The sequence below is a fragment of the Dermacentor albipictus genome, chromosome 4, assembly GCF_038994185.2.
Source record: "Dermacentor albipictus isolate Rhodes 1998 colony chromosome 4, USDA_Dalb.pri_finalv2, whole genome shotgun sequence".
NCBI classification, from domain to species: Eukaryota; Metazoa; Arthropoda; class Arachnida; order Ixodida; family Ixodidae; genus Dermacentor; species Dermacentor albipictus.
The window spans coordinates 114120641-114133109 of record NC_091824.1 but is presented as its reverse complement, the minus strand read 5'-3'; the positions used below and the strand labels follow the sequence as shown (position 1 = coordinate 114133109).

Here is a 12469-nt window from a genome sequence, read left to right as displayed (position 1 = left end):
TCTCTCTGGAAGGCTTCTTATAAGCCCTTCGAGCACTGCAAGTCACGTCATGTTTGACCAATGGGAGAGTCCACTCCGATGACGCCACTTGCAGCCAATGGTAGGCGCCCGTGTCGTGGTGTCACACCTGGCGGGGCTCTCTGCTGTCTTGCCTCGCAGACTGGCAATCCACTTGTAGGCTGGAGAAGGAGTGGGGTCACACCTGGCGGGGCTCTCTGCTGTCTTGCCTCGCAGACTGGCAATCCACTTGTAGGCTGGAGAAGGAGCGGGGGGGCGCCCGTGCACCTGCTTCATTGTCGGATGCCCACCTGCTCCCGGTGACTCGGCTCCGCAGTGGTGGCAAATGCCTTCTTCAAAGACGAAGGGGGTCGATTGCGCTCCATTGTCCCAGGCCCCCTTCTAATCCCGGCGACGCACGAACTTGTTGCCTTAAACTTGTTTGCTCGGCCGCTTCTCTGGAATGCGCTTTCCTGCTTCCGCATTCCTCAATTAGCTGTGCTGCCACTCGAAGCGGTTTGGGGAACTCGAAGTAGCCTCAGGAACCAGCTCCATATCTAACAGCTCGTCCTCGCCCCGGTTGTTCTGAATGGCCGGTGAACTCAATTCGCTGGCCAGGAGGAACGCTGAAAGAAGCTGCAGGGTACTGGGGTCGAGCCTCGTTTGACGAACTTCGGGATCCTAGGCCCTGGAGAACAAACGTCAAACAAACAAAACAGCACAGCGCTGCACCACGCGTAAGCGCAGGCTCTTCACCCCTGACTCGCCAGACTATTACTGAGTCAAAATCAACCCTGATCTTTTATTTCCCCAATTTCGACAAAACAGTTCCAACCACCCTTCCAAACCGCTATCCATTTCTCCCCGAATGCCGACAAGACCAGAGTACTATTGTTGTTGCAAAACAAAAGGGTCGTTGACGATGCAAACAACAAATGAAAACAGCCGAACATAACTTAAGTGGCCTAACTACACGAACAGCATGTTTCCAATCTATCGCAGTGGCGTACTTATCGCACGTATTGGTGCCACTGAACAATCTGGTCAACCTCACAAGTACGTAATCACAAGCGCACTAGCCTTGTGGTCACTAAACAGAACGCGTACTTGCATTGTAGGCAAACTTTTCATTCACGCTTACTCACGTTTCTGTCCTGAAAGTCCTACAGGACACGTGACATAAACGGACAATTAAACTTGCGGGACTCACACACTCCGCAGAACTCTTAAAATGATGCGTCTTCTACTAACTCTTTCCACGCACGTTCACTAAAGAAGTCAGAATACGGCTGCCCTCAACACACACTAGCAACCCAGTCATAAATCTGCTTCCTTCCGTCCACACAGGACACGCGCTAATGAAACTAAGAACGCTTCTCCGTGCAAATCATGCACTCACTGAAAACTACGCGCTTAACCTTAGAAAATTCAAAAACATTTAAAAAGAAAGAAGGTTAAATAACACACGCGCTTTACCATAGGCCTTTCGACGATAACCTTGACCTTCAGGTTACTCACACACACACACAAAAAAAGCCTATCTACTTATTAATGAGCATCTCGCGAGACTACATGTTTACACAAACGCGTCTTTCAAATCTCGGAGCTTTTCTAACAAAAACACAAAGCTCAAACCTTACACCTTGAAAGGAATCCTAGTCTCAAATCGCGAAAACTTTTCGATGCTCAAAAATAAAACAAAATAACATTTCACTTCTACGGAAGCTCTCTTGGCTTCCCGTTCCCGATTGCTTACGACTGACTCATACTTTGAGTCGAACCCGTGGTGGGCGTGGTCTGAAAGCTACTCTGGCTGCCGGGAGACAACAAAAGGGCTGATTCACTATCAGCTCCCCTAAGACGTTACGGTCTCCTGCCAATTTGCGTCCCCGCGCCCCGCTTTCAACACGAACTCGATTGACCACGTCGCTACTCCCCACCTGGTCTCGTCCGGCCACATTGCGTTTCTTCGAACTGCACGCTGAGCTATAAAAAGAACTACGGAACGACGAGGAGCTTAACTGCCTCGTGCCCTTTGTCCGCGTCCGTGCAGAACATTCTTCGCGGTCCCCCTTTGACCTGTGGCTCGAACGTTCTGGATGCGTCAACATCGTCCTTGACGACCGCACCTTTTTCCTCGCGCCTTGCCCTTTGGGGTTTCTCGCCATTTTCGGCGGCGCTACATTAATTACCGCTTTTCGGTTTTTACCGCGCTTCTTTTTAAGGCGCTTTCTCTTTGCACTAGCCTTCATGTCGCCTTCTCGTGCCTCGTGCTGGCCGGTACACATTTCGTCGGCCCGGATCGGCCTCTTACCCGCATTGTCTGAGTGATTTACATTTAAATCTACTCTCTCTCTGCCTCGACTGGCGGACAGCTCAACCGACTCTGGCACAATGCAGCAGGCTTTACTCGAGTAAGACAACTCGCACTCTTGCGAACTGCCCTCTACTACATTGCCCAGCTCACGCTGTGCATCGGCACACAGCCCGTCGGTATCGCTCGCTGTCTCACGCGCACAGTCCGAATGATTAACAACTGAATCATCCCTATCTAGGCCATCTAGACTGGCGGAGAGCCGCACCGATCCCTGAACAATGCAGTTGTTTTCTCGTGAGCTACGGAGCTCGCCACCCCGAGAACTATTCTCAACTGCATCGTCCAGCTCGCACTCCATTTCTGCACGCACATCTGGCTCTACATGGGTGCTCGCTTCTGTCTGGTCAGCAGTACCCCTTTCTTCGCTAGCAACCTCGCTAACATTACCAGCGACGCACACGCTCGGTAACTGTGCCAATTTGTTCGCAGCTGGCCTAGCTGTCTCCACAGTCATCTGTTGGCACAGCACCTCGTCGCTCTCACTACGGCCTTTAACGGCCTCTGTTGCCACTAAGGCATCGTTAGCAGCTAGCCTTTTCCCTTCACTTATTAATCGGCAGCCAATCTCACAGGCACTACTCTTTTCGTCGGCTTCTGGCGAAAATCTGCTCGATGCTGCCTCATTCTTTCGCTCTGTACTACCTACAGAATTCTCAGACAGCCGTTGTCTCTGTGCCAATAACTGATCACAATACTGTAGCTCTTTGATCAGTGCTGCCTTCTCTCTCTCATACTTTTCCTCTCGCTCACGTTCGCGTGCCTTCTCACGTTCGTGACGCTGACACCTAAGAGTAAGTTCTTGAAGCTCCTGCTTCCGTTCATTCTCGCGTTCTTCACGCTGACGCTCACTCCTAAGCTCACGACGCTCTCGCAAACGTACACGACGCACACGCTCCCGTGGCTCCTGTATCACCTCCCAAGCAAGCGTAATGCTTTCATCATCATTGCCACTATCGTTAATCGCCTTTATGATAGCTGGCGTTTCCATCCGTTCGTCCGCCTCAACTCCCAAATCGTCGCACACCAACAACAAGTCTAACCTCGTCAACCTTCTAAGATCCATGGCAGCTGCCCCGACAGGTGGTTAAAACTGTTTTCCTTAATTAATTTGTGCAAACACACAATGCAACAAACTCCCGATTCCCAGAACTATCAAAATTGAACACACAACCTTTGAGTCTGGCGAATCATAAGGAAAAAAACCACGCGCTCACTTACGGTTGCAGCACCCTGCCATCCGGTTCGTTCGTCCGCTGTTGCCGGTTCCTTCCGGACTCCCTGGGTCGAAGGCTCGCTCCTTCTTCGATACTCCCAGTCTCTTCGGACCTCTTTCGACGAATGCTCTCTCTTCTTCGCTCTTCCCGGTTCTTTACGATCTCTCTCGACGAAGGTTGATTCGTAGCGCTGCCACCAGCTGATGTATTCGGAGGCGATCCTACCGCTGCCAACCAGATGTAGGGGTTGAGGTACGGAGTTCGGGATGAAAACCCAAACTTGGGAGGGTTTATTTACATATATACAGGGAGGTGAGCGACAAGTACCAGTCGTACAGACATTACGGGCCGGCAGCAACTCGGACGCTGCGGCCCGCGGCAAGAAGTTCGAGAGAGGTGAAACAGGGAATCAGGGCATGTCCCAGAATCTCAGGTCTCTCTGGAAGGCTTCTTATAAGCCCTTCGAGCACTGCAAGTCACGTCATGTTTGACCAATGGGAGAGTCCACTCCGATGACGCCACTTGCAGCCAATGGTAGGCGCCCGTGTCGTGGTGTCACACCTGGCGGGGCTCTCTGCTGTCTTGCCTCGCAGACTGGCAATCCACTTGTAGGCTGGAGAAGGAGTGGGGTCACACCTGGCGGGGCTCTCTGCTGTCTTGCCTCGCAGACTGGCAATCCACTTGTAGGCTGGAGAAGGAGCGGGGGGGCGCCCGTGCACCTGCTTCATTGTCGGATGCCCACCTGCTCCCGGTGACTCGGCTCCGCAGTGGTGGCAAATGCCTTCTTCAAAGACGAAGGGGGTCGATTGCGCTCCATTGTCCCAGGCCCCCTTCTAATCCCGGCGACGCACGAACTTGTTGCCTTAAACTTGTTTGCTCGGCCGCTTCTCTGGAATGCGCTTTCCTGCTTCCGCATTCCTCAATTAGCTGTGCTGCCACTCGAAGCGGTTTGGGGAACTCGAAGTAGCCTCAGGAACCAGCTCCATATCTAACAACCCATTTTGTAAATGGGCTATTGCTCGGCGCTACCCATCACAGGACAAGAAAACATGAAAAATGGCATGAAACGTTACGCCTACGGGCCCAAATTCGTTTGCCCAGGTTCCGAAGAGAGCCTCGGCACAGCAGCAATAGGTGCAGCCGAGAGTTTTGGATCTGTGGACGGTCAACTTGGATTCGACAGCCGCTGGTAATGCGTATACTTTCATACGGACTTAACAAGTCGGGCAGTGCCGACCCCTCCGTCTCTTCCACCGCCAGCCTCCGCTTGCGCAATCCTCAGCTCGAACCTGACAGCACAACCCTGAGCCGTCCAGCGAGCCGAGGAAGCCGCTTCGAGACAAGGTCTCGGAACCGCGTCCGCGGCGGGTGGCCAGACCCACTAAAAAGACGCCGGACTCAAATCTTATTGATTTGAAAATAAACTTTGCCCTCATATTGTAGCTAGTTAAGAAAAGGCACTTGTAATGACACCCACCTACGAGCTTGGTGACATACGCTTCCTGGCGAGGGGTGAGGCGGAGGTGGCGTACAAGAAAGTCCTCCCACGTGACGGCGGCCAGCGAGTTGAACCCCGAGGAGAGCGTGCTGCGGGCGCGCAGGACCGCAAGACAGCGCATCACTGTAAGTTCATACCCACGTAACCGCCGCGGATTTGCAGTAATTGTAATTGTACAGTGTATCGATGCTTGCACTACTGTTCAGGCAGGCGACCGAAGCACCTCGATAGCGCTTTCGCCAACAGTACTTTGCAGTCGGGAGCCTCCACAACGAACGCCTCTACAACGAAATGACATGTATAACGAAGGAATACTTCTATCCCGGTTGTATATTGTGAGCTGTGCGGTGCGGCACCTGTTTAAAACGAAGCTACCTGTGTAACCAATGACTTCGGAGGCCACAGCCACTTCGTTATAAAGGCGTTCGGCTGTACTCTCTTCTGGCCAGTTTATAAGCTCTCAAATCGCAGCGGGACGTTTCTCGTCAAGATTTGTGTATTATATGCAGACCTACCACAACAACACTGACAGTAGCCCACGTTTGATTTGTGCTGCGTTCTGGTCGCGGGAACGTACACCAATCGCGAGGACGCATCAGTGCGGGCGCCAAACGCATCACGTTGTCGAAGGGAATATTTCCGTCACAGTGGGGACAGTCCCCGTGTTAGCGTTATGTAATCTTCAGATTTCCCTTGGTCGGCGCCGGGAGCTTCCACCCTTGCTCTCTCGTGTGCTCTCTAGTGCTACTCCTTCGTCACTCCTGTCCTCGTGTCGGCTAGCGCCAACTCCCTCTCCGAATCCCGCGTCGACAGTTGCCACGGACGCCGGCGACTATCCTGTGGCGATATTCACAAGCGATCACGTTCGAAGATATATACGGTCACTTTCGCGAGATCTCGCGTGATTATCGGCACCGGACGCGTCGAAGTATGTGGCCGATGACGCTCCTGGCCCTGTGCGATGATAGCCTAAAAACGTTGTAGGCCGTTTGCCGACGTGTCCGTTTGCCGAGTCACGCAAGATCTCGCGGACGTGATGGTGTTTAATAAAAAGTTAACGCTTGAGAACTGATACCTTCCCAGTACAATAAAGCAAAAAAAGCAATAAAAATGAAGGTGACAATCTCTCCGACACTGCAACGATCGCCTGAAGTTGGCTTTATTGATGTGTGGTTGTACTCCCATGCTGTCTCACTACTCAAAGCGCCTATCCGGACCGTCACAGAGAATAGAAGTTTAATAAAAGTCAGCAAAATAGCGCAGAAATTTAGTGGTCTTCCTGTACCAGAAGGTGGACACAGCAAGACGCACTCGACAAGCCAAGCATGACTCGTGCCCGTTATATTAGGACGAAAGTGAAAGTCGGCACCCACTTGAAAGTAGCACGAAGCTATAAAGGAAAGTAATTCACATTTCTAAGAAAGCTTCGCAGCTCAAGAAAAATTCGTCCTTGTCGGGGGATTGAACCCAGGACCAATGCCCCTTCGGGGCGGGCGCTCTACCGTCTGACTTAACCAGATGGCTAGCAGATTACAGTGTGAGGGTGTCTTGACAGTCGGAATACGCAAAGAGCTTGGTGGCGCAACCCACCGCCCCGTTCCAAAGGGGACGCTCATAACATCCATCCATCCATGCATCCATGCGCCAAATCACTTATGCAGGAATCCGTACAGAAACATCTATAGCCTTCCTTTCTAGCTTCGTGTTACTAACAGACGGTTGGTTAACAGTTCTTACTTGTTGTGAAACTTCATTCGATCACCTTACGGGTTTCTGCAGAACTGATGTGTCAAAGAAAAAGAAACAAAAATAAACGGATACAAAACGACCAAGTGGACCCATCCTTCAGATCGGTTTCACTGGCAGTCGCGTAATTGAAGGTATGTTCTGCGAAGAGAACACGGCGGTGAAAGCGCTGTTGCGGTCATTCGCTCTAACAAACGCTGCAAATCGCTTTACATGGATCGGAGAAATACCCGTGCAGTGAGATTTTGGCGTCAGTTGAAGAACGCTGTACAGTCAAGATTATAGAAAACGACCAGGTGGACTCGACTAGACCAGGCATTCGATACGGTCCCTCATGATAAATTAATTCTAAAACTTCAAAATGCAGGAATCCCTCAGATGTTTATCTCTTGGGTTTCTACTTATTTGTCGAACCGTAAACAATTCCTTGAGATAAATGGCAAAAAATCGGGCTTCCTCGGGTGTTCCCCAGGGCAGTGTGCTCGGTCCTCTTCTTTTTGTTCTATATAATAATGATATTGTTAACACGGTTGAAGGTGGCGTACAGTTTCGATTATTTGCCGATGATTGTGTGTTCCTTAAAGATATTGTTGCTCTCCATGATCAAGCTAGCTTATGTTGTAGTTTAAATAATATTCTTGCATAGTGCAGGTGCTGGGGAATGACACTAAACATAGATAAAAGCGTACTACTGCGAATGACACATAAGAAATCATCCCTGCTTTATACATATAAATTAGGTCCATCACCTCTTCATGAAGTCACTAGCTATAAATACCTAGGAGTGACCCTTAACAATACACTATCATGGAATGATCACATAACTAACACTTGCGCTTCAGCCTTCAGAAAACTATGCCTGTTGAGACACAAACTTAAGAAGGGCGCATCTAACGTTAAAATGCTATGCTACATCTCCTTAATTAGACCTAAACTGGAATATAATTGCATAGTTTGGGATCCATACACAAAAACTAATATCAATAGTCTTGAGAGAATTCAGAGAAAGGCGGTCAGATTTATATTTAACAAATTTTTCAGATGTGATTCCCCCACCGAACTTATGGAAATTAACAACCTTGAACCACTCGAACTTGGAAGAAAAACCAGAGACTTGAATTCCTTAAACTATACTTCACACCAACAATTTATCTCTTGACCCATCTGAACATTTATCGCAGTTATCGACCAGAACTACACGCCACCGCAGACATGATGCAGTAACCCGTTACTTTGCAAGAACAAACACATATAAGATTTATTTTTTTTCCTCAAACTGGTAACCGAATGGAATTGTATAATTGAATCCACTTCCTAATCTTGTAATTTCATGGTTCTGTTTGTTTTGTCAATCTGATTTACATTGTATGTACCACATGTCGCCCTCCCTGCTTGGACCACGTGTCCGCAGTATTTAATAAATAAAATAAATAAAAATAAAAAACACACAAATAGCCACTACGGAGTTTATAGTAGCCCACACATAGCCTGACGACGCATGGGTCATGAGTAGTCTGTTTACCTGAGAGCGCTGCTGAAGACGCACGCCACGAACAGACCAGGAAGGCCGGGCACGCCGCTTATGGTCTTCATTACGAAGTAGGGTACAAGCTGCACGAAACGTTAAGGATGCGAGGATTTGAGTTTATGTCACACTGAATTGCCTGGAAGACCGCGGATGCCAGTGTGCAATTTTTTTGCCGGTTCTATTTTTTAAATCAATCAATCAATCAATCAATCAATCAATCAATCAATCAATCAATCAATCAATCAATCAATCAATCAATCAATCAATCAATCAATATGCCTTTATTTCAGCAAACATATATATGTTCGGCCTTCCTTTTTCACCTATGTATATACATCGGTGAAAAAGGAAGGCCATAAAAAAGCTGCAAATAATGCAACTTGACCAAGCGCCAGCCACGTACCCAACAGGTGCAGTGGCAGCGTGACAACAATGCAAAACACAACGCAACAATGCAAAAGACAAAACTAGTGAGGAGAATTAAGTGAAATACACTGATACATAATAAAGCAAACTTATACATAATGCATTACACTTGTACATAATAAAGCAAAATAAGATAACTAGCATCGTAGTTTCAAGTAGACTGAATACCAGTGTACAAAAGCAATACCATATATAGCATTCGTGGTTACAAAAAAACGTTTCGATTGCACTAGTAATATTTAGTGCTTCAATTTTTATACCTTGCTTGGCACACATATTAGGTGAGCTTATTATTTATTGTGTGGCTCAGCCATTGCAGCCCGTAAATAGTGCGTCATAGTGGAGTTTTCTAGAGGGGCTTATACCTATGAAAGTAAGTACTACAAGATTTTGACAAGATTAGCAGGTGGCAGAACTATGTCAAGATCCCCAATCTTACCTTCAAAGCTTACCTTCAAAGCTTACCTTCAAACTGAGTGCCCAATATTAAGATAGGCTGTTAAGAACGACCCGCTGACGTGCGAGTTTTGTCAGCCAGTTGCAACAGCGGGTGTCAACTTTTCCTGGAACGCCACCGCAAACCTCTAGCCACGGCGTGACTAAGTCGAGTGTGTGGAGAACAATACACGCGTCCTCGACTCTCCGTCGCTGGAGCCAAGATGAGTGCGACGAAGCAGGCTTTGTGCCTGAACCCGCCATCGCCAACCTGGTCTGCTGTGAACGAGGAAGTCCCCGAGGGAACGTAGTTCAAGGCCCCTTCCCACGCGCCGTTCGAGACGCAAGACAATGGGCACCCGGCCGCGCTGCGGGGCTCAGCTCGCGGAATGAAAGGCACCTTTCCTGACGTAAGCCCCGAGTTCGGCGAAGACCGCCTGACCTCGGTTGAGGACCGTGAACCTGTGCGGAATTGTGTGTGTGTGTGTGTAATCCCTAGTGTAGAGAGGCGACTCGTTTACGATGAATGGTTGAACGTTTCCCTCACCTTGGGACCGAGGGAGGACCGAGTGTTTATAAACCGCTGTAGTGCGGCTGCTCGAGTGTACTTTCTCTCGCAGTCATGCTAGACTGATGAACTGCAACGTCCTCATGTAGATACTGTAAATAAACCCATATTCCTCGTTCTCGATGAGAAGTAGTCCTTTCCTTCATCAACGTCCTCAGCGTGGGTAAGTTGGACGACGGCATGGGCCAGCTACCATCTAATTCATGCACGACTCCAATCTTGACAACTGGTTACGAACGGTGGGATTGAGCTCCCAACCCTGACAAGGCATTGAGTTTCCATTCATCCTGTCGACAGAGAGTTTTAGATGAGGAAACGCAGAAGGTCTGCGCAAGCACGAACCCAAACATGTACGCTCATGGGGGCCAAGAGGCTTCCGCACGGAAGGGCGACAAAAGTATGGACAAGGACAGAAAGTACGGGCATGGTTGTAGCACCTACGAGGCTGGCGTTATTTTCCAAAGCGAAGAGATCTGGTCCTCTCAGACCTGGCACATCTACGGGCCGCTGTTTGAGGTGCAACACCGGCAAGCGAGCCGACGTCCTGCGCCTCGTGTGACAGCCTTGTACCTTCATCCAGCGCCGACTCAAGATTATAAGCAGACTGCGCGCAGCCCTCCCTCCCTCCCTCCCGCTAGTTTTCAGCAATGGAAGAGGTCAAAGAGGGGAGCTATAGCACAGAAAGAGAACCATGGGCTCTCTCCTGGAGTACTTCTAGGTGGCGTGTTTTTCCGCGTAATTTTAATTTTATCCAAGTTCCCATTCACTCTTTTCTTCCTCCCCAGATGATCACCGCCAGCGGGGAGGTCGTACCCGCTTGTAAGACAAATCCGACAACAAGCGGAACCCAAGCAGTTTGCGTCTTATAATCTATAGAAACATTTTGGTCCACACTCCTATGTATCTTGGCCGTCTCTATGCATGGCTGTGCACGCAGCTGAGCGCTTACGCGGCCCACACGCATTTCCTTGGAGGTAATGTGCGGCGGGTGCGAAGATTAATGGGTGAGCCGAGATATGGCTGGTGGCGTCAGACACGCTCTTTGTTGGAGGTCGCGTAATCTCAAGTTTCTGAGATACGGTGAAGCCCGGGGCGGCACGAAGCTTTCCAACATTGATGTTACTTTGCTTTATGTATTCATTGCTCATCTCTATGAACAATTTAACACACCTTTCTCTAACTGCCCCCCCCCCCCCTTTGATAATGCCTTCGAGGCCGCGTAGGTATTCTGTAAATAAAAAAGAGATAAATTGCAAGGAATACGGCTGTTATCCGGAGTTTACTAAAACGAAGTTTATAGGCAGAGCTAGAGATAAAACACAGCGGGAGGTCATGGAGGTTTTTTACAACAAGCGTAGGGTGATGCCTGTGTCAGCACGCCGTCTCTTTTCTTTCTCGATAAGGAACTGCTCTTTCTGGGCAACTCTCTGTGCCTGTCATTTGTTTAGATTATTATGGCAGCTGATCACTGAGCATTGTTCTTGTATGTGGTTATTATGTTGTAGCATGTTCACTGTGACCGCGTGTCTTGGCTGTGGCTACAAAATATTTCTCGTTATGGATGAACTCATTCGGAAGTTTGGCGCCCGTTCCGTCGCTGTGTTCTCTGTCCGTTTCTTTTTATTGAAATTATCTGCAAGCTCCTTCGATCGTCTGACTTACTCGTTAGTGCATGGCCTCCGAGGTTTCGCCCACAAAACCTGCGCGCGCTATCTCGGATGCCATGGTTAGGGCACTCTATCTTGCCTACACCCAAACTGACGGCGCCAGCGCCGCCGCACTTTTCCGACGCCACGTTCCACAGCTTATTTCTGTTCTTTTGTTCAGCTACTTTATTCCGTTAACATGTACGCATACACACCTGGTCAGGGTTGGATATCTTGCCTGCCTTGAGAGGATCGCAGTCGGCGTAGTGTGCATATATCACCAATCCCGCCAGGCAGCTTAAGCTGATGTTTATCATGACACCCGGGATGTTTATGTACAGAGCCCTGCAAGATAAAGAAGAAAAAGAGAAAGAATAAGCGAATCTTAGTCACGCATGATGAGTCATTGCTAATGCCAGATGTGAGTCGAAGCTGTACATGTGTAGTAAAGTTACAGTACCCTGTTTCTTATATCGTTTGTTTTTATCTTTTAGTATTGGTTTTGGTGTTATCTAGAATATCTGAGGAGTAAAAATCAGGAATAAACGGAAGGACAAGGAGGTTAGCATGCCTGAGAAATCTATATACCATTATACCAAGGTTAGTGGTCATGGTGTCTTAGTGTACAAGATTTCCTTTCATTTTTTTCTTTCTGGCTCGATAGCTTGCCCTTATGTATAATACAAAGCATGTCAAAAGTACACGAACAGATTTGACTCGTGCAAAAAATCTAGAAGTCAACGAAATGTGAACAGGCCGAAGGTGGCGGGGATAGTTTAGATGAAGGCCTGAGCACGTCCATAGTAAGGGAGTCACTGTCACATTTTAGACTTTTGTGTCACGAAATTGGCACCATGTATTGTGAGGGCCATGGTACTGTTGTGTCCAGAGAGCGGTCACAGACGGGGTGAGCGCGACCCGGACACGCAGCGTAACGTAACCTCCTCTCGGCGGGTTAACCCACCAGGGAGGTCTGACCCACAGGGAGGTATAAGAGCTCGTGTGATACGTCGGAGGTTTTTCTTTTTCCCGGG

General features: G+C 48.9%; 1 protein-coding gene across 1 annotated transcript in view; it reads right to left on the bottom strand.

The window, feature by feature from the left end:
* LOC139059296 (sodium-coupled monocarboxylate transporter 2-like) overlaps window positions 1–12469 on the bottom strand; it is a 39398-nt gene that overhangs the window by 11913 nt on the left and 15016 nt on the right. Inside the window, exons 8-10 of the mRNA XM_070537497.1 lie at window positions 11651–11780; window positions 8355–8443; window positions 5066–5175 (exon numbers count right to left, since the gene is read on the bottom strand). Coding sequence (XP_070393598.1) covers window positions 5066–5175; window positions 8355–8443; window positions 11651–11780 — 329 coding nt within the window. The remainder of the gene's footprint in view (window positions 1–5065; window positions 5176–8354; window positions 8444–11650; window positions 11781–12469) is intronic.